Source organism: Aythya ferina, assembly GCF_964211825.1.
Source record: "Aythya ferina genome assembly, chromosome: 22".
NCBI classification, from domain to species: Eukaryota; Metazoa; Chordata; class Aves; order Anseriformes; family Anatidae; genus Aythya; species Aythya ferina.
In genome coordinates, this window is record NC_140320.1 from 1,319,973 (window position 1) to 1,339,389 (window position 19,417).

The following is a 19,417-nucleotide window of genomic DNA, read 5'->3' on the forward strand; positions in this document are numbered from 1 at the left end:
TGTTCTGGGGTCTCACCTGTCAGAGAAGCCTCTCTGCCAGGCTCTCCTGTAATTAAACCCAGGGGTTATCCAAGTTTTGGAGCAGCCTGGGGCCACACTGCTGCTGCAAGTGGTATGGTGGTTCTTGCCCATCCACATCTCAGCCTTCAGTCCCTCCCTGGGACTTCTTGCTTCCCGCACGCCTGCAAGCTGGGCGTTGCTGTAAATGTTGTTATAAATATTCCTTATCCTGGATTCATCTGTTGCATCCTGATGCAACGCACACCGATGACTCGTCCGCTCTTCTCAGTATTCACCAAGTCTGATTCGTGCATTAGTGACCGCATTCAGTGATGATTCAGGCGAACGAGCGTCAGTGACATTGTTCATGAGGAACATGGACATTCCCTATCACAAGCTCACCAGCCCTATGAATAAGTATCGTGTCCTGGGCTGCAAGAACCTCTGCAAGACCCTGACCCTGTTAATGAGGCCTCCACGCCAATGGGCTCTGCTCAGCCCTGTGCCACAGCACAGATTTCCTCCTGGCTCGAGGACAAGGTGATACCTGAGCTGCCATAAATCTCAATGGGAAAATACATAAGGCATTAAAAAATGCATTTTTTACAGATTGTGCGGTGGTTCAAGATGCAAGGATGTACTGAAATGCTGGATTTGCCCCTGGGCCAACAGTGCTGAACGGTGACAGTCTCTGAGGAGCTGGAGAGGACAACCTGCACATCCTCCTGCTGCAGCAGGAGAGGCTGGAAAAGCTCCTGCCACGTCTAGGTCCGCCTTGTCTCCACTGTCACCTGAACAGGAAAAACAGAGGCAGCACCCAGAGCAAGAACAAAGGCTCAATAAGCACACGGAGACCGAGCGTTATGAATTATTCTTCTTTTAATTTCACATGGTTTAAAATACGATATGAAATAAGGCTACAGTATATAAAAAACTCTCCAGCAAAATGATGTGCCAGCATCAGCAATTAAAACAAAACCAATCCCCTCCTTCTTTAAGTATTCAATGTAGGAGGGACTTTTTTTGTATCCTTTAAAAACAAAACAAAACAAAACAAAACAAAACAAAAAACACAACACACGGACACACACACACATCGCTACATCTCTAAGCTACCTCAGCTCAGTTTTTTTAAAAAGCACCTGCTTTTTCCTTTTTTTTTTTTTAATCTTGCTTTTAAAATTTTTTTCCACTTTTAAAAAATATAAATTATATGAAAATACAAGTTGGAAAATAGTCAAACAGCACAATATAACAATCTCTTTTTTTCTTCTTCTATGTTTATCAGCTTAAAAAAAATTCCATGTGTAAAAACAAAACAGAACAAAAAAAACTTTTTTTTTTTTTTTTAACTGAGGCAGTTAATTCCTGGAGATATTCCATTATAACATATACGTATACATAGATTTATCATTTATTTAAACCTCTTTGGAATGTAGACAACAGCTCACGGATGTTATATAGACCCTACCAGAGAGCAGAGCACGCCAAGGAATCTGAAATTTGCGACATTTATGACAAAGAAGCAACTAAGCCCCAAAGCCTCGCAGAAAACCCCTCCAGAAGAGAAATAGGCAGGAGGTGGAGACGCTTTCTGCAGCATCTGAATTTTTTGGTGCTTACTGGGACCGTTTTTTGGAGTAGGTGGTGCTTTGGGAATAGGTGTGGAGGGTAAATCTTAAAATATCTTTATTCTTGCCCTGTTGGGCATTTCTCCAGAGCGACCTCACGCTGAATGATCGCCCCTGGAGCTGGGTGGTCGTAGTGTGTAAATAATCTACACGTGCACACTCACCGGGTTCTGCTCATTGTACATGGGGATGGAATGGAGAGGCACAGGCAGCAGCAGATAGATCTGCTTGCTTTTTTTCATCTTTTTTTTGTTGTTGTTGTTTGTTTTCCACCTTTTACTGAGGTCCTTTTCCCCTCATGTTCGAAATGACCCGTTCTCTGGGAAATGCACCTTAAAAAGCCAATGGGGAAAGGAAGGTCCCAGCAGGGCCGGGTGCTGCCTGCCAAACCCCAGGGACGCTGCTCGTAAGCGCTGCGCCCCCACGGCTGGGCTCAGGCTCTGCCAGGGGACGAAGTGGACAGAGGGGGACAGAGGGAGACGTGCCCTGCGGGGGTCAGACACCAAGAACAGCAGGTCACGAGCAGGACACAGGAAATACCCAAAGCCACCAAATGCACTGGAGAGGTTCCACACCAGGACACAATTACCGGCTGCCAAGTGCCACAGGTATCTGCTGAGGGTGAAGCTCAGCTCTGCACAGAGAAACCAGCACAGGAGTGAGCCCCGTCCCTGGCAGATCTCTTGTCCCTCTCAAACCCATCCTTCTGGTTCAGCATGTGCATGGGTTAACCAAATTTTCGTGGCCTCGAAGAAGAGGAGGTCAGAGGGTTTGGGTTCCAGCACATCTGGTTCACACATCCCTCTCCACCAGTCAACATGCAATTAAAAAGCGGGAGAAAATAAAAAGAAACAAAAACAAAAACAAACAAATCTGCGAATTTCCAGTGTATAAAAACAGCACACAGCCCTCTCTGGGATGGTCTCTACAACGGGAACAAAAAGTAGAGGAAAATAGTGAATTATGAACCTGGCTAAAGAATGTCCCTAGGACTGCACTGCCCCTTTGCTGCTGTATTCACACACAGGCTGTGATCCAGGGTGGCAAACAGCCATAAGAAATGGTGAGGAAGCTCTGGCTAGGGGCTACTTCCAGAAAACAGAGCCACTCTCCATGACCTGCCCTTTCTAACCTTTAACCAGTCTTCCCGAGATCCTTGGGCATGAACTCTTGTGGTCGGTGAAACAGGTTCATTTTGGAAACCTTCAAAAAATCAGCAGAGCAGAGCAGATGAGGGATTTTGCCTGGCAGAATGATGGGAAACTCTGTTTCCTTCCATTCGAGTGAAATGTCATCCCTGTTTTCTGCTCAAAGAAGGCACTTCAGCTACAGCTGAGCACCTGATGGGCCAGGCATGGCAGGAGGCACTGTCCAGGGCACAGCACAGTGCCACAAACAGGACTTCCAAGGGCAGAAGGAGCAACTTTCAAAGCCATGCTGGAAGCAGCCCTTGAAGGAAAAGCTAAGGACACTTGGCAGCTGCATGCAAGACAGCAACCAAAAGCCTACAGAAACTGCTGGCTGCTGAAAACCCCACCCAGATGGTGTGTCCCATTGGGGTGCCCTTGTGCTCCTCGCCCGCTGCACATTTCCGTGCTGTTGCACCGTGCCTGTTCCTTGGCAAGCTGGTCCCTGCCAGGTAAAGCCGTGGCGCCTTGCTGCGGTTCCCCCCCAGTCTACATTTTCCTCTCTCCAGCTCCAAGCTGCTCCCTTCCAGCTAAGGAGACCACCTAAGTTTTACCTCCCAGCAGGCAGCGTCTCATTCCTCCTTTGGTGCTCCTTTCACCTTCCTCCCATCCCCTTTTCCTTCCTTTCCATCCACCCCACTACTTTTCCGTACGCTCAGTGGGACAGTGTGCAGCCCCAGCCCCATGAGCATACCCCACAGCCTCCCTCACCTAAGCCCCTGGCTGCTTTCCCCCTGCACCATCCTGCCTGCCCTCGCCTGCCAAGCATCTCTGGAAGGCCTCTCCCTGCCTTGCCCCCGCGCCGCTGTCTCACAGTGCCTCTGTGTTAACGCAGCTACCTAAAACACACAGATGGACAGACAAACAACACACAAACAAGGTACTTTTGGTTCAAATGCATAATACTGTCTTTAAAAATAAAATGCCCAACAGCTCTCCAGGGCAAAAGCCCTGATTCTGCAGCTGGATCCGCATGGGTCCGGCTTTGGGGTCCTATCTAGGAATTTTAACTTGCTCTTTTTTTTTTCCCTGTCCTCTTTGTCGCATTGAGCCCAGCCCTGGCATCAGCCTCGGTTTGCTCAGAGCATCCCAGGGACTGCTCGATGAAGGCAAACCAGCTGCAGAAGGCTCAGAGGACAGGAGGAGCAGCTCCCCCCAGGACTGATACTGCATCGGTCTTGTGCATGGGCAGGCACACAAGGCCTCTCATTTACCCCAGAGACAACAGTCATATGCTTCATGTTAATCACACCCTGACACGGTTTGCAGGATCAGCCTTACAAAGGGCAGTAAAGAGCCCATTTGCAAGGCCAATTTCCTTTCTGCATGTGCCCGGCTGGTTAAGACATACAGCAATAAAGGTAAAGCTGGTCAAAACAGGAAGGAAGAAACACTTCCTTTTGGTTTTTCAATGTTTTCTGGATTTTTTCCCCTCATCAATTTGTATGTTTTTCAGTTACCACATTCAAAATATGGGAATTTCACCCCTACGACCCCCCAAAAAAGAAAAAGATCTTGAAAGCACCAGAGTGTTCCTTGAGCGAAAACGCGCTCTGGAAAACGAGAAAGCCATTTTCACTGCAAGTCTCAGTACATTTTGGAAAGCCACTTTGTGCACAAAATGCAGCTGTAAGAAAAAAAGGCCTATTTTTAACAGCAACAACAACAAAAAAGCGCTGTTTCAACCAGCTTTATCAGCAAATGGCGGAGCAAAGCGTGTGGGACTCGAAGCAAGAGCGGCACACCCAGCCAGCATCACCAGGAGCCAGTTTGGAGTTAATTTTCCTTCACATACGATTCAGAGATCACGAGTCGTAGCGCTACACTTCTCCAGTGGGGTCTACATAAACTTTGTGTTTTGTTTTTTTTCCTCACTGTGATAAAACTCTCTGCTGGCATAACAGAAACAAACACACACAATATTGCAATACTGAGACCATCTTAGAGCTTAAGACTATTTAAAAAAAATACTGGCACAAAATTTAATAAAATAAAACTTTAACAAATTTAAAAAAAAAAGTCTTGATCCCTCCTAGCAAAAATTCTGCCTTTTGTATAAAAGAAGACAACCGACAGAAAGGCGATGTTACAAGAACAACAAACAGTTCTTGTTTTTTTCCTATATTGCCCCTCCCCAAAGCAGGAAGTTTCACCCACTTTTGTTTTCCCTCCCCCCCGAAAAAGTTTAAAATCTTCAAATCCTTAGGAATACTGTCATTTCCTGAACTGTCAGTTTGTTGTGCCAACAGCACAATAACCGAAGGGATCCGTTTGTTAATAGTTTTCTAAACAGCAAGGGATGGGGAGGATTTTTTTTTCTTTTTTCTTTTTTTTAAAGTGAGCTACATTTTTCTGGCTTTCTTAAAACTCAGAATTTCACCCCAAAAAAGCCTGTCTTGGAGCTTTCAGAAAAAAAAAGGCCCATCCTTCTCCAAAACAAACTTTTTAGGTTTCGACGAAAAGTTTGACTCTTCCACCACCCTCTCTCCCAACATCCTCAAAGCATTAGATCTGAGTTGCTCTTAACAACAAAAAAAATAACAAAAAAAAAAAAAAGGAAAAAAAAAAAGATAAAGTCCCATCAACTCTCCAGAATGACACGAGGCCATCGGCCACCCCAGCCGGCTGCCTTCACTCATCGGCATCCGGCTTGACGTCCAGCATGGCATGGAGCTCCTCCGGCGTGTAGCCCAGCAGGCTCTGCAGGTCGCAGACGAAGCGGTAGACGTAGCGCTTCCCAGCCGTCTTGTGGATGATGTTCTTGTCATAGTAGTAGCGCAGGCCACGGCTCAGCTTCTCGTAGTTCATCTTGGGCTTGTTTTTCCTCTTGCCCCATCGCCTGGCCACCTGGGAGAGGGGTGGGGAGAGTTAGAGAGGGGAAGGACCGCATGGGGATGGACAGGGAGGGGCTTTCTGGCTTGCTTGGGCATCCTTTGGGTACAGAAGCCAAGGAAGGGAATGAACAGCCCACCCGTTTCCCAAAATCAATGGGAAGACCCAAGTCCCACCTGCACATCTTATTTGAAAAGTTCTGTCACCATGCCTTTCTTTACTGTTTCAGCTACTTCCCACCAAATGTGGGTGTGTATTACTGCTTCCTACATATATATTACTGCAGCCCAATTTTTAACAAGTTTCCAGCTGGGCTCTAATTCATTGTTTTTCCCTACATAAGACCAGAACAACATGACTGCCCCAAACTCAGCCATGAAGGGTGGAGAGAAGAATTATCCTAGCAAATATTTTAGTGGTGTTTGGGCTGAGCACTGAATTCCTGGGTACTCTACCTCATCTGGATCGGAAAGTTTGAACTCCCAGCCATCACCCGTCCAGCTGATGAAGGACTGACAGGACTTGTCAGTGAGCAGTTCCAGCAGGAATTGCCACAGTTGGATGGGTCCGCTGCCTAGAAAGACAAAGGAAACATGAGACATCAATGCCAGGAAAGCACAGCCCCTTCTATCCTAGCCCAAGGGGGAAAAAAATCACATGCAATTGGTGCTCACTGGAAAAGAAAATAAAACCTACCAATGAGAAAAGAAAAGTCAGTGGCTGCAGGGCAAGATATGGGCTGGGATGACAACTTGAGAGTTAAATCCTGCAGGTAAAAGAGCTTCCTATTTGCAGTAAGAGCTGAATATTCATGCACTGGAATGCTTCACTTCGAGTTACATAAATAGGATTATTTTTCTGGCACCCAAACAGCGAGCAGTCGTTGTCTTGGCACAAGAGCACCACCGCTTCCTACGTGCCAAAAACCTCCTGGCCATTGAATGAACTCCGGCAGACTCCTGCTTCCCGACCTTGACTCTTTGCTCCGTGGCTGTTTACTGAGATAAAGGGGACCCAGGTATGAAAATTATTTGGCCCCTTTCCAGGGCATGTTGCTGCAGGCACAGACTGCGCTGGCTCACTGAGATGGGCAGGGGCTGGCGGCTCTGGCAGGCAGGGCTCAGCCCCACGCTCCCCAGGGCTGCTGGTTCTCCTTACCCAGCAAGGCAAGAGCATCCCTCGCCACGGTTGTTCAGCCTCTCTTTACAGCTCCATGGTCTCCCTGTTTCACATGGATGCTGATTTTGGCCAAGAGCAATTTGTCTCGGGGTCCTGGGCCCAACACACCTAATGTGCAGTAGCTGGTGCACCGCATTGAGAGACTAAGGCTTCACAGCCTGGTTTTGTCTGGATTAATGGTGTATGTGGAGTGATTTAAACAAAAAACAAAAACACTTATCTTTTCTGTGCACTTGCATCCCAATCAAAGGTAGAGGAGAAGCCCTCAAGCCAAAAGCTCTTTGATGAGCAACTTTCAAATGTGGCCACAGCCGAAATATTGTGCTTAGCTCTAGGAAATGTGTTCTGGGAAAAATTCTGCAATGTTTTAAATGGAGCTTAGACAATCTCAGTAATAATAATGACAATAATAATAATAAACAGAGCCAGAGGTTAGAGGAAATGATTTATCACCAAAAAAATTGTGCTGGATTAGGATGGCAGGCAGGATGGGGTAAAGCCGCCTGCTGACACCAATGAGAACAAGCTTCAAGCAAGGAAAGAAGTCATTTAGTCAGAAAAAGGGATGGAGAACAGCCTATTTCCATGGATGACAATGGAGATGTCAGTGCTGTGGCTGCGGGATAACCCGCTGAGGGAGGAGAGGGGTGTTCCCCCTTTTCCACAATGTTTCAAATGACTCAAAAAGCAGACAGGCTGGTAGCGAGCAGGAAATGACAGCTCCAGGACAGGCGCATGGGGACTGGGGAATCACTGCGCCCCGTCCAGCCCACCCCGAAGGGCATAGCTCTGGTTTCCCCTACGAAATCCCTCCAGGTTTTGTGGCCTCTGGGTCCTCCACCAAGCCACGGGGAACAAATGAGCCCTGGCCGGCCAGCAGCATCTCATCCCTGGTACCCTGGCCCAGGCTGTGGGCAGGACAAAGCAGAGGGCTCAGCATCTCTGGCTGTAAATGAGGAGACACTTGGCAGGGAGAAGCTCCTGCCTGCTGTCCTCAGCTGCAGCTTGCCGAGAGGCTGACTCCGAGACCTCCGGCAGGGTGGAGGCAGAGCCACCTCGCACCACCCGCAGCAGAGCAAGGGAGGAAATGCAGCTCACTCCTTCGCCTTGTGTCCCAAATGGAAGAGGCGAAAGCCCGGCCCAAAATGTCATCACATCTCAAAGACTTGGCCTATGTACAGCACCAAGCTCTACGTACAGGGAAGCTATTGGGCAACAGGGTATTTCAGCCTCCTGAGGCCCTCCACGGGGAATTGCAGGTGAATTCATGCAGGGACAATTTCTCATCCCATCTCACTTTACACCAATCCCCTACACACGTAAGGAGAGCAGCCAGTGCCAAAACCAGGTCAACAGAAACACTCCTAGGGCACAGGACTGAAGCACAACCAGGTTTGTCACCCTGATTTCTCTCTTGCCTAGAAAAAACAAATACTCCTCCTCTAATATATAACAGATGGAAACCCACCGCTTGGGCACCAGCTTCCTGGAGAGCGAATCCCTTCGAAATCCCCCTGGGCCACCCTGGAGGCTTTCGAGGTGTCGGGGACTCGATGCGAGAGGTGCCGCTATGCCCCAGCCAAGCGGCCGGTGTGGTTTATGCGCAGTGCTGGCGGCTCGGCTGCCAGCTGGCGTGGGGAGGTGTTGGGAAACCCAGTAATTCCTCGCCCTCTCTCCAGCGAGCAAGGTAGGCTCCTGCCGCTGTGCCGGGTGCTGCTCTGGTGGGTATTTTGGGATTTTGAAGGAAGCGGTGTAATGCAGCGGCTTGTGCCTTGGAAGAGGGATTCCCAAGGTCTATTCCTAGCCGCCTGTGGGACTAGTGTAAAACCCCAAATTCCTCCGTGTTGGACAGGCAATTATGTCAAGAATGTGTTTACTGCACAGCTCGCAGGCATGTCTCAGCTCCTATAAACACACACCCTGCCAGAGGGGAAGGCAGCGGAGGCCCCGCAGATGTGTTGCCGCTGGGGTACGATGCTGAGATGTCAGCAGGGCTGACACGAGGTGGCAGGAACCAAGCCCCAGCACATGCCCAAGCCTGCGTGCCCGAGAACAGTGCTGGGGAGACCACGGGAGCGGTGGTGTCAGTGGAGGAAGGAAAAATGATCAGGGCAGGGGTGCTGGGCGGTCCGTGCATGGGCTGGTTGGGCAGAATAGCTGCAATTAGTGCTGAGAAGGCTCTCTTCAGAGCTTAGTTTCTTTTGCCTGCTCTGCAGCAAAGCAAGGCACAGGGAAGTGTTTCTCCCACCACCTAGGAGAGGATTTCCCCGTGGCACTTAGCTCGCACAGAGACATCCACCCACCCACAGCGCGTCCCCAGCGTGATGCTGCCGGGCTCATCTCCGCTCCCTGAACCTCCCCCCCAGCAGCTGGGAGCAGCGCCCATTTTCCATCCCTTCTGCTTACACTCATCCTCCCACCCCTGGCTGAGGCTTCAACTCCCCACCCAGATGCCCGGTCCAGCTCCCTGTGCTGCAGAGATGTGCCAACACCACCGCTGACATAGCTCAGTGACTTCACCCCACCAGGAGACCCTGTTGCATTGCTCACCCCCCCAAACACCAATTTTACACCAATCCCCACTGGAGCACTCCTGCAGCCTTTTCTTGGATGCAGCCCCAAGCGTGGGGTGCAGGGACACAAGCCACCCTTTATGGTGCCAGTTTCTCCGTGCACACCCAGGGACTTCCCAGACCAAGCCGCCCGCCCCGCCGCGACCCCTGGCACCCGCGGAGGCTGCTAAGAATAGTGCCCGCCCGGGGGGCTCACCGCCCAGCAGGGCCACAATGGGGACCCTGTCTCGCCTCGGTGGCACTGAAGAGGGTCCTTCAGCAGGGCCTGCTGGGGAGTGTCACACCGCAGGAATTCTCCCACGTCAGGGGGAAAATATGCCTCTCATGCTGGATGACAACCGGCCTCTGCTCAGGCCTCCTTGGCTGGTGCTGCACCAGTCCTCCAAAGTCCTCACAGCATCCTCGGACAGGGCTGGAGGTCCCCTTCTGCCTTCTTACCCCTGGCTCTGGAGGTTAAAACTAAAGTGCACCATCTCCAAAATCCTTCCAGCCCTTCTGCAAGAAGTGCTTTGCTAGCTCCAGCCTTTAACCCAAACTGCAGGCTGGGCACACCAACCAGCTCTGCCACCCTAAGAGTCCCCCACGGCATCAAATAAATGTGGTTGTGACTCTGAATCCTAAAATTCAGACCTGGAGAAGCCTGCCCATGTCAGAAGTGACTCCTAAACCTTCCGAGAGCTGGAAGTGTTGGCCCCATTGGACAGCCATTTGTGGCAGCGCCTGGTTTTTATACGGATTTTAGGAGCCTCTGCAGTGTAATGCAACTGCTTGCATCTCAAAGGCCCTCTCCCAGAGAGGGAGGGGACAACCAAGACAAAAATTTGGGCAGGTCTGAGCTGGTTTTGTATTTGTGCCTGCAGCAAGTGAGTCTGGGGCAGGCGATGCCCCAGGCCCTCGTCCCAGCCCAGCACACCCCTGCCAGCCACTTTCCCCGTCGCCGGCACAGACAGGCGTGTGCACCATGCACGGGAGGGCCCAGCCCAAAACGCACCATCCTCACCGTCTCTCGAGCCGGTTTCACACCCCCACCCCTCTCAACGGCCTCTGTTTGAAAGAAGGAAAACAAAACAAAACAAAAAAAAAACTTAAAAAAAAAAAAACACAGCACACCTATGCTTTTTGCTCTGTGGTTTGTGGTTCCAACCAAACAGAGCGACTGGGCACAGCAACATCTCCAAAACAGCCTTCGCCTCCATCTTGTGCCCACCTTGCCCAAGCCCCCTGTGGTGCCGATGCAGTGCCGGGGTCCCGAGCCCCCCCTTGCCGTGCCAGGATTGCAGAGCTCGGCCCCATCGCTGCCGTGTCAGCCCCAGCCCTTGCCCAGCCGGGTCACACCACTGCACAGGGCAGGTTTTGTGCAGGTCAGAGGACACCGGGGTGCAAATCAAAGCATCTCCGAGGAGCAGGTGTGAATGAGGTGGGGAAGGACCCAAAAAGCTCCTTCCCTCCACGTGCTTACGGAGCATCCAGATGGGCCACTCCGTGCTCTTTTGGCTTTCCTGACCCATCTCCTCCATCTCAAGGAGAACCATGAGTATCAGGGCAAAGCATGAGGGGCTCAGTAAGCTTCATATCTCCCTCCTGACGGTGGTCCTGCCGCCACAAGCTGCCATGTGATGCCCCGAAGGGGGCACTGAGCAGCAGCTGCTGCTTTGGTCTCACCTCCGGGCTGCTGCGAAGCTGCTGAGGGGGCTGCAGCAGCGCTGGGGAGAGCTGAGCTGCTGTCACGGTCGGGCAGCAGTGCGTGGGGCTGATTTCACTGTCATTTGCACATGTCTGGCAGGTGGAGCAGGAGCCACTGAACCAGCCCCGCGTCCCACCCTGCAGCTCGGGAAGGGCTGCGGGGCCCAGACAGGCGCTGTGGGGGAGGCAGAAAAGCAGCAGGAGCTGCTGCTGGCCACACTTCAAGTCCACCTACAAGGGCAGGTAAAGCACAGGACACAAAACGAGTGAGCTAGCACCATCACACCTGCATCTCCAGGGCTGGAGGGGCTGTTGTGTTTCTTCTGCCTGCCAGGGCCAGCTGGCTGCACCTCTGGGTTGCCCTAAGCAGAGCTACAAGCACCTGGGATGCTCATGGAGGCACGCTTCTCCAGCAGTGCGGGGCGCAGGAAGGAAGGATGCTGATGTTTCTAGGAAAGCAACTGCACAGGCTCTGGATGCCAAGGACACCCGGATCTCCGGAGCACAGCAGGAGAGGGGCCAGGAAAGCAGCTGCTAGTGGATTTTTGGATGCCCACAAGCGCAGCACATCTGGGGAGCTCGCTGGCTGGAAGCTGCAGGCCAGCAGCGTAAGCAACAAGAAGGGAAGAAGCAGCACACAAGCTCTCTTGAAAGAGACCCACTTTCTTTGGCATCAGCTCGACTTTCTTGCAAAACAGCAGCTGCGTGCTTTCACTTCTGTGTCACAGATAAGCATCGCTCAGAAACGGAGGCTTGTCGAAGGCACAGCTTCGGGCTCTACACCACAGACACTTGGGACAGGGCAGACGGGTTTACCCAGCACATTTGGGCCATATCGACACGGTGCCATGAGTGCTGATAGCAAGGCTTGGGGCTGGACCCAGCCCAGGCAAAACCGTTAGCTGTGCAGACACGCTCCTGGGTGCTCGGGCCAGATAGCATCTCAGAGGGGTCGGCTATTCCCAGCACTACTTTCTGTCTTCTCTAAGGGCAGCACGATAACGAAGATAGCATCAATCTGTCGCTAAGAGAGACGGGTCAGGTCCTGCGTGATATTAGCTGGGAAGGAGGCATTAACTCTCTAGGTGCTGAGATTGTCTGTAAAGGCTTCAGCAACTCCCTAGCCAGGCCTGTAGTAAAGGGCTGCAGTACACATGCAACACTGGCCTTGCTGACAAGGGATCGAGCTCTGCTTTGCAGTCACCTCACCCGGCTCATCCCTCTTTCCTCCCTTCCCCTCCCAAATCCAAGGGGAATTGCTGTGCTCCGCTGGTTTGGCTATTTGGAGCAGCACATCGCAGCTCAGCAGCAGGGCTCGGGCGTTGCAGCAACACAGGCAGCGCTGCGAGATGGAAAGCCCCAGCCTGCACAGCCCTGCATGCCACAAAGCCAACACGCACATCTCAGCTCCAAACCCACGCAGGTGCTCAAGAAAAGCCGAAAGCAACTCAGCCCAGGGCGGCGATAGCCAACCACCACAGGAGCACAGGGTCTGAACCTCCGCTGGACCTGCACCACCGAGGACAGCAGCACAAGTAGGTCAGAGGAGTGGAAAAATAAACACAGGGCAGAAAGGCTGAAGACCAGTGCGGTCAGACCCACACCACAGGCAGCACTGTTCTCTGCTATGGCCTATTGGTGTTCATCCACCAGGTCTCACAAGGGATCAGGGTGGCTTGTTGGAGCCAGCAGCTTGCAGGATCCGGCTACAGCGCAGCCCCAGGCAGGGTGCAGGTGGCAGGGAGGCGAAGCTGAGCTCGCTTTAACCCAGCTGAGCTCGGGTATGGAGGGATCTGTGTGCCAGCGTGCACCTAGCACGAGCCACCCGCCCACGCTAAACGCTGTGCGGCTGCACAGACCCGCTCAGATAAGTCAACGTGAGACCTAGCACATCTGCCTGCAGAGCAGATGCGTCCTGATGCACCCCGGATGCATTCTCTCTCCGTTTCCTAGGTCATTTCACAAAAAAAAAAAAAAAAACTGGCTCATTGTAAGTCTCAAGTTGGCCAAGCCCAAGAGAGGCTGCCCCAAAACCCAAGGTGTCCAGAGTTGGCCCTCCCTGCAGCTATGGAAACTGAAGTTCACCAACTCCGGAGCAGTTACATCTCTCCTTCAAAAAAAGATAAGAAAATTGCATCAACCTCTATCTGAGCAACCATGGCAACTTGTTAAATTAGGTCAAGATGTGGGGGCAGATAACACAGCTTTGAAAAGCTGCTTGCGAGCAGGGTGAAGAACACATCAAACGCAAATGGCGCTTCCGCCAAAATGCACCTTCTCACCAAAGCATGCGCCTCCTAGGGCAGATACCATCAGCGATCTGCCGCGGCTGCGATAAAGCACTGTGCCACCTCCCAGGGCCACGGGCAAAACAGGCACGGTGACAAAACCCAAACGATATTGTCAGGTTCCTAAAGTGAACCCAGAGACCCTGGAGATGAAGGACGCTGTCTGCCAGGCTTTGCCCTCCCGTTTTCACTCTGCGAGTCCTAAAAGGCTCACGCTGAGCCACCGTGGTGTGTCTGCTGGGTGCTCCAAAAGGCTGGCGACGGGATGCCCAGCACTGGACACATGCTCAAGGCATCACCCGAGTCAGAAATGGGAAGCAGGGGTCTCAGGCACTTTGGGGTGACACTGGGCTGGTAACCCCCTGCTCTGCTCGTTTGGAGGCTCCACTGCCTCACCAAGCTGCATAGAGCCCAGAATTCAAGTTCCTCTGCTCTAGCCACTAGACAGCACTTCCTCCCCTGAGTAAACGGCAAGTAAAGCAAATCAAAAAAAAAATAGTAATAAATAAAAAGAAGAAGAAGCCAGGAGTTCTGCCTGAGAGTCCCCACTGTCCTTGCTCAGCTGGCCCAGGAGAGGTCCAGCACTTCTCCACGGCCAGCCTCAATTTTTTTTTTAATTTTTTTTGCAGAAATATGCTACTGCAAAGCAGTTTCAAGAGGGCCCAGTCCTCCTATGGTCTGTAAGGCAACATGTTCTCACTTGCTCTCGCTGTGACCTGCTTTCACAGCAGCCTGGCTTTGCCTTGCACCCATGCTGGGCTCCCTCTGCACAGAAAATATAAGGTGCTGACAGGTCAGTAGGCTTTAAAAAGGGACAGAGGACTTCCCTGGAGTCACACATCTGCAAAACTCATCTGTCCAAAGGTATTTCCCAATGGTGAATGCAGGCTGTAGTGGTTTCAGCACTGAATCACTGCTTAGCAGCCTCCAGGGCAAGTGCTGCAACCAAGAATTTGGAAGTGGCCGATGTTTCTGGAAACCTCCAAATTTCCTTTCCCCCATTTAAAGTTTCTCAAGTGAAGCAATGAAAAAAACTTATTGATCATGTCAAAATGCTTGGGCTGAGGGATTATCGTCCCAGCTCAAAACGGGGATTGAAATGAGGCAAGGGAAAAAGTTACGTGGCGCAAAGCCTTTGGAAGTGTGCTCTGGCACTGCGTTAACTGAGGTCTCGCTTTCCTGGCGGCAAGAGTCCAAGGACACTCTTTGGGGTGCTAATACCCCCTGGCAAAACAGCGGCTCCAGCTTCAGCTCTTTGCTGGCAGATCGGGGTGGGAATGCCGCCTCTCCACAGGGGCAGCGCTTCTCTTCCAGGAGCCAGAGCAAACAGGGAGGGAAGCAGCTTGGAGCAGCTAGGAGCTTGGGCAGCACAGCTCCTAGCTTTGCCAGTGCTCCTGTGCCTCAGTTTCCCCAGCTGTTAAAAAGCAACCAGTGCTGCTGGCCAGGCACTGAGCACCCAAAACACTTCCACAGCCCTGGTGAAAGGCGTTATCAGGAGAGAAGAGGAATAAAGAAGTGCATGGAGTGCTCACCAGTCTCTTTTCTTATGAACATCAACTTCTGTGGCAGGGCAGAGGATGGTGTCTGGGGGCATAGCCCCTCCTACTGCTCGTGCTTCTCCCTTCCACATCCCCCAGCCAAAAACCATTCAGGAATGGCAGAGCACACTTTTATTTTGCATAGACCTGGTTGAAACTGGCTCATTCAGCAGGCCAGGCTAAGCGTTCTTTCTAACTAAAGCTATAGCAACAAACCACTTCCTTTTTTACACATAGCTCCTAAAATTATCTCTCCACCTCTCCTCCCCTCTGCATTTACCCCCAACAAAAACTAGATATCAGCCCTAAGACGAGCTGTGCGTGGGAGGAGATTTCAGGGACAGTCGCACCTCAGGATCTGCTCTAAACCTTTTGATGATCTTTATCTGCACAAACTATTTCCACTGCTTGGCTCCTCTGGGCCACAGCTGCTACCAGCTGGGGCAGGAGGGCTCAGTATGAACAAGGGAGAGGAACAGGCAGGAGTCTGTCCTACAAATTCTACCTGCAATTCAGGGAAGAGATACGGCACGGAAGGACTGGAAAGGATTATCCCAACATTAGCATGAAGCCCTATCCCACTAGGTTTCTCTCTTCTGGGGAGAAGAGATGGCCAGATTGCTGGAGGGCTGTCACATAAAAAGCCAGAGTTTCTGTGGTCTATCACCTTCTCATCTCTCCCAGAGCAGGGAATGGAAAATATTTGGGTCTGCTTTGGCACTGTCCCATTCCTGCCTCTCACCAACACAAAGAGCAGAGCACAGTCCGTCCTCGCTGCTGAAAGGGGATAAGATCATTCTGCATCACGCACAGCAGTGCTGAAACACAGTCACTCCTGCCTGAGGTGGGAAACCACAAGCACGTGGCCAGCACGTTGCATAAAAGTGGCGGATGGGGAAACAAAGGCTCTCTAGTACTTTGTGTTCTCAACAATACACACCAGACACCAGCTCCTACGCCAAACTCAACCAGGAGGCATCCAGGTGTAAACGAAAACACAAAGCATCAATTGCCCCGTGCTCAGCTGTGTCCTCGATCCTCCGTGAGGGCTGGAGTACCCACACTCAAAGGACCTGCAGCTTTGGGGGGTGCTCTCAGGTGTGCACACATGCATGTGGTTGGGACATCTCAAAAACCCTCACTCACAATGATGCAAAATTGGGCAAACCAAGACCCTGGAAGCTCTGACCTCTGCCAAAGTAGAGGTTCTACCTGAGGTGCCCAGCAGAGAGGTGTTTTCCCGAGGACCGTGACCCTACCTGTGTAGCCAGCGAGGGCAGCAGCAGGAATGACAGGCTTGTCCTTGTTCATATCGGCCCGATCTCGAACATAGTCCTTGAAGGTGCCCTTGGGCTTGTGGTTGGGCAGGGCGGCGGGGTAGTCCTCCGAGTCAAAGCTGTCGTAGGAGGGGACGCGCTGCAGGCTCTGGAAGGAGGACTGGCTGCTCCAGGACTGCGTCAGGCGGTCGCAGCTGTCGTAGCTCTCTATGCTCTCAAAGGAGTCCTGGCCACCCAGTTTACCTGGGTAGAAGGAAGGGCATGTGAGAGGTGCTTGGCCAGCACAGGGATGCTCCACCTGGCTGTGGCTATGAGCGGGATGCTTCATTTGCCCACAGCACAGGCAGAAGGCGGCCAGGCAAACACTGCTGTCACACCGCACCTCACATCCAACCAAACTCAAAAGTAAGCCCTGTAACTGGGATACCTTTGGTATCTTCACAACTCAAAAGCAGGGCCATCTGAGCCCTGGAAAAGTTCAGGCAGCAGAGCAAGGCAGGCGGAATTTGGGGAAAAGCTCAGTCCCGACTCTATCAGAGAGAGATGTTGGGGGCTAACTGGAAATTGCACTCCCTTTCAAAAGGCAATGGCAGAGAAACAAACTGCTTTAGACAGATATTTGGGGCTTGGTTCAGGTGCCTAAACATGGGAACTGCACGGCCTCTTGCTCTTATTGCAGACCTGTATCTTTCTGCAGCAAGTCCTATACTGGAACTGCCAGCCCTGTGCAAGTGCTCCTCAGGCATGTTCAAGGGCACCGGACACCTGGCTTCTTGACTTTTCACATTTCCTGCAAAACTCTACAGCAGCCTTTTATTGCCATATGTTACAACCGACTTCCACCTTCAAATCCCCAAACAGCAGCAGATTTGATGGAGGAGGAGAGCAAAAGGCTGAGAGCTCAAACAGCTATTTTTCCAGTTCTGGTAAGGTGAGCACAGCTGGCTTGTATCAAGGCTACTCTCCAGGGTATTTTTAGTAAAGAGCAGAACATGAGAGGCCAGATCCTCAGCAATGCTATGCTGATTTACACCCTCTAGAAAACAGCACAAGTATACCCTCTGTACTTAAAACAGAGAGCTAAAAAAGGATCTGAAGAACAAACTGAAATTGCTCTCTCTGATCTCCCTTACACTGACGATTGCTCAACATCTTTACTGACAAACTAAGTGCAACAGGATCATTCAAGTTCACTAATTTCCCAAACTGGGCTAAAAACAGCTGCTGGGATTGTGCAAGAGCTCCTGGAGAAATTTCCATTGGCAGAACTACCCACAGCTTGGGCCCAGATATTAAATCACAGGGGAACAGGAACGTGGAAGGACACTGGCACGTTCCCCCAAATATTTGTTGTGCTGTAGTTTGAAGAGCACTTGCTGCAAAAAGGCTTAACTACTGTGGGTGCAGAGCTGTGCCAAAAAGTCAGCTCTGCCCTGATTGCTGGCCTCAGCTACAGGCATCTTCCCCTTCATCCTAAAAAGATGCTCTCTCTTCAACCAAATCAAGTAGTGTTGTAAGCCTGGGATTCCAGCTTACGTTCACCTTCCCCTTAGCATGATTTCACTAGACTCAACATAGTCTTACATCCAACATTTCCCCTTAAAGGCCTTCCTGGTAGTTACTTCTAGCGAGTCCACGCTTCAAAATGATTCTCCTGATAATATCCACGCTAAATTCATTTATTTATTTATTTGTTTCTTTGTTTAAGGACTTCACAAAATATACTTGAATTCTGTAAGGGGAAAATAACACCGTTTTGTGCACGTTCATTGGCATAACCACTTCCCTGAGAAGTCCTGGGGTACGATCCCTTTTAGAAAAGGAAATAAAAGTCTGCCAGATGAACAGCTTCAGTGCTGGGGACGTGACTTTTGCTGTTTCACTGAAAATTCACCCAAATTTGACCTAGCTGTGAGCTTTTGCAAATCACGCCTTGCACCTACTCAGGAGAAGTTTGTTAAGAGTTTGGCAGCTACACTTTCTAACCAGACGCCTTCACTGATAAGGCAGAGTGAAAAAACTCCCAGGGAATCACAAAATTAGCTCTTGCTGCCCACACAAAGAAAGGCGAAAGGCGACTGTCTGGAAAACCTTCACCCTGACTCTTGCTTAAGTGTTTGACTTTGCGACTGATTAACCTTATAAAAGAGTGGAAGGTAAATGTGAATGTAAACATAAATAAGCTGGACTCTGGTTTATATTAAGGCTTCTTTATACCACTCTGGGAGTATTTATGCCACCCAAAGGCCCTTCTGGGTGGCTAAAATTCAGTGTTAGTGTAAGCATGGCCAGGGCCTGTTGCATTTCTTCGACCACAATCAGTAAGTTAAAGTGTCTGCTAAAACCAGGGGCACTTGGTCCCCAATGCCAGGTTAAGGTCTCTTTCTTCCTTCCCTTAGAACCATGTTAGGCTTTCCAGTAGGAACATAACTGCAAAAGCATTCCTGAATCATTGCATTTCAATGAGTATTATTAAAAAATCACAAATGTTAAAGAATACAAGAAAAGGGAAAGACAGAGATGAAAGATAGCCAGAAAAGTAATCCCAGAAAGAGAAGCTTACCTAGAATTATAACACCACTACCCTTTTGATTCACTATATCATCCAAGTCACCTCTCTCATATTAACACTCAACCAGCAGAAGCAGAGGTAATAATACAAATAATAACTTTCCTGTCATTAGCTCTCCCAGACTTGAAAAAGAATGAGCAACAAAAAATGAGCGCCACTGTGCAAGGCATATGCGATGCAGGCCTGCAAAGGGGCTCCAGCTTTCACAGGGAACCAGCACATCTTCAGCTCTCGGTGCTGGATGAATGAATGGGTTTAAATATTCAACATCAAACCCGGCTCACAGCAACACGTTAGTATAATGAATTTTAGGCATAGAGACATCTGGATTCTATTCAGGGCGCAATCGCAGGCAGGTCAGATCTCTTCCCCATGCCTCAGGTTCCCTACCTGGAATCTGGAGATAATGATACCCCTTTGTAAGTGACTTTGAGCTCTATGGATTAAACTCTTTCTTTGAATATATACTGTGAGCCAGATCCTCAGCCTCGTTTTAAGCAATGTAATTACAAAATAGTTGGGCATCTGGGCCCCATGTGTTCAGAATTTAATATTAATTGAAAAGGCACTTGGCCTCAGATCCTCAAACGTGTTTAGGTGTTTAAAGCCCATCGACTCAAACAGGAATCATGTACTTATAATTATAACTCTTTGGAG

The 19,417-nt window shown here is 50.5% G+C and overlaps 1 protein-coding gene across 2 annotated transcripts in view; it reads right to left on the bottom strand.

Annotated features, from left to right (window-relative positions):
* Positions 1 to 861: 861 nt before the first annotated feature.
* The window catches only part of ETS1 (ETS proto-oncogene 1, transcription factor), a 77,584-nt gene continuing 59,028 nt past the window's right edge, over positions 862 to 19,417 (bottom strand). For both annotated transcript variants that reach the window (XM_084495891.1, XM_084495892.1), the window contains 3 exons: positions 16,171 to 16,431; positions 6,106 to 6,224; positions 862 to 5,665 (listed from right to left, as the gene is read on the bottom strand). In XM_084495891.1, coding sequence (XP_084352017.1) covers positions 5,450 to 5,665; positions 6,106 to 6,224; positions 16,171 to 16,431 — 596 coding nt within the window. In that variant the 3' untranslated portion in view covers positions 862 to 5,449. The remainder of the gene's footprint in view (positions 5,666 to 6,105; positions 6,225 to 16,170; positions 16,432 to 19,417) is intronic.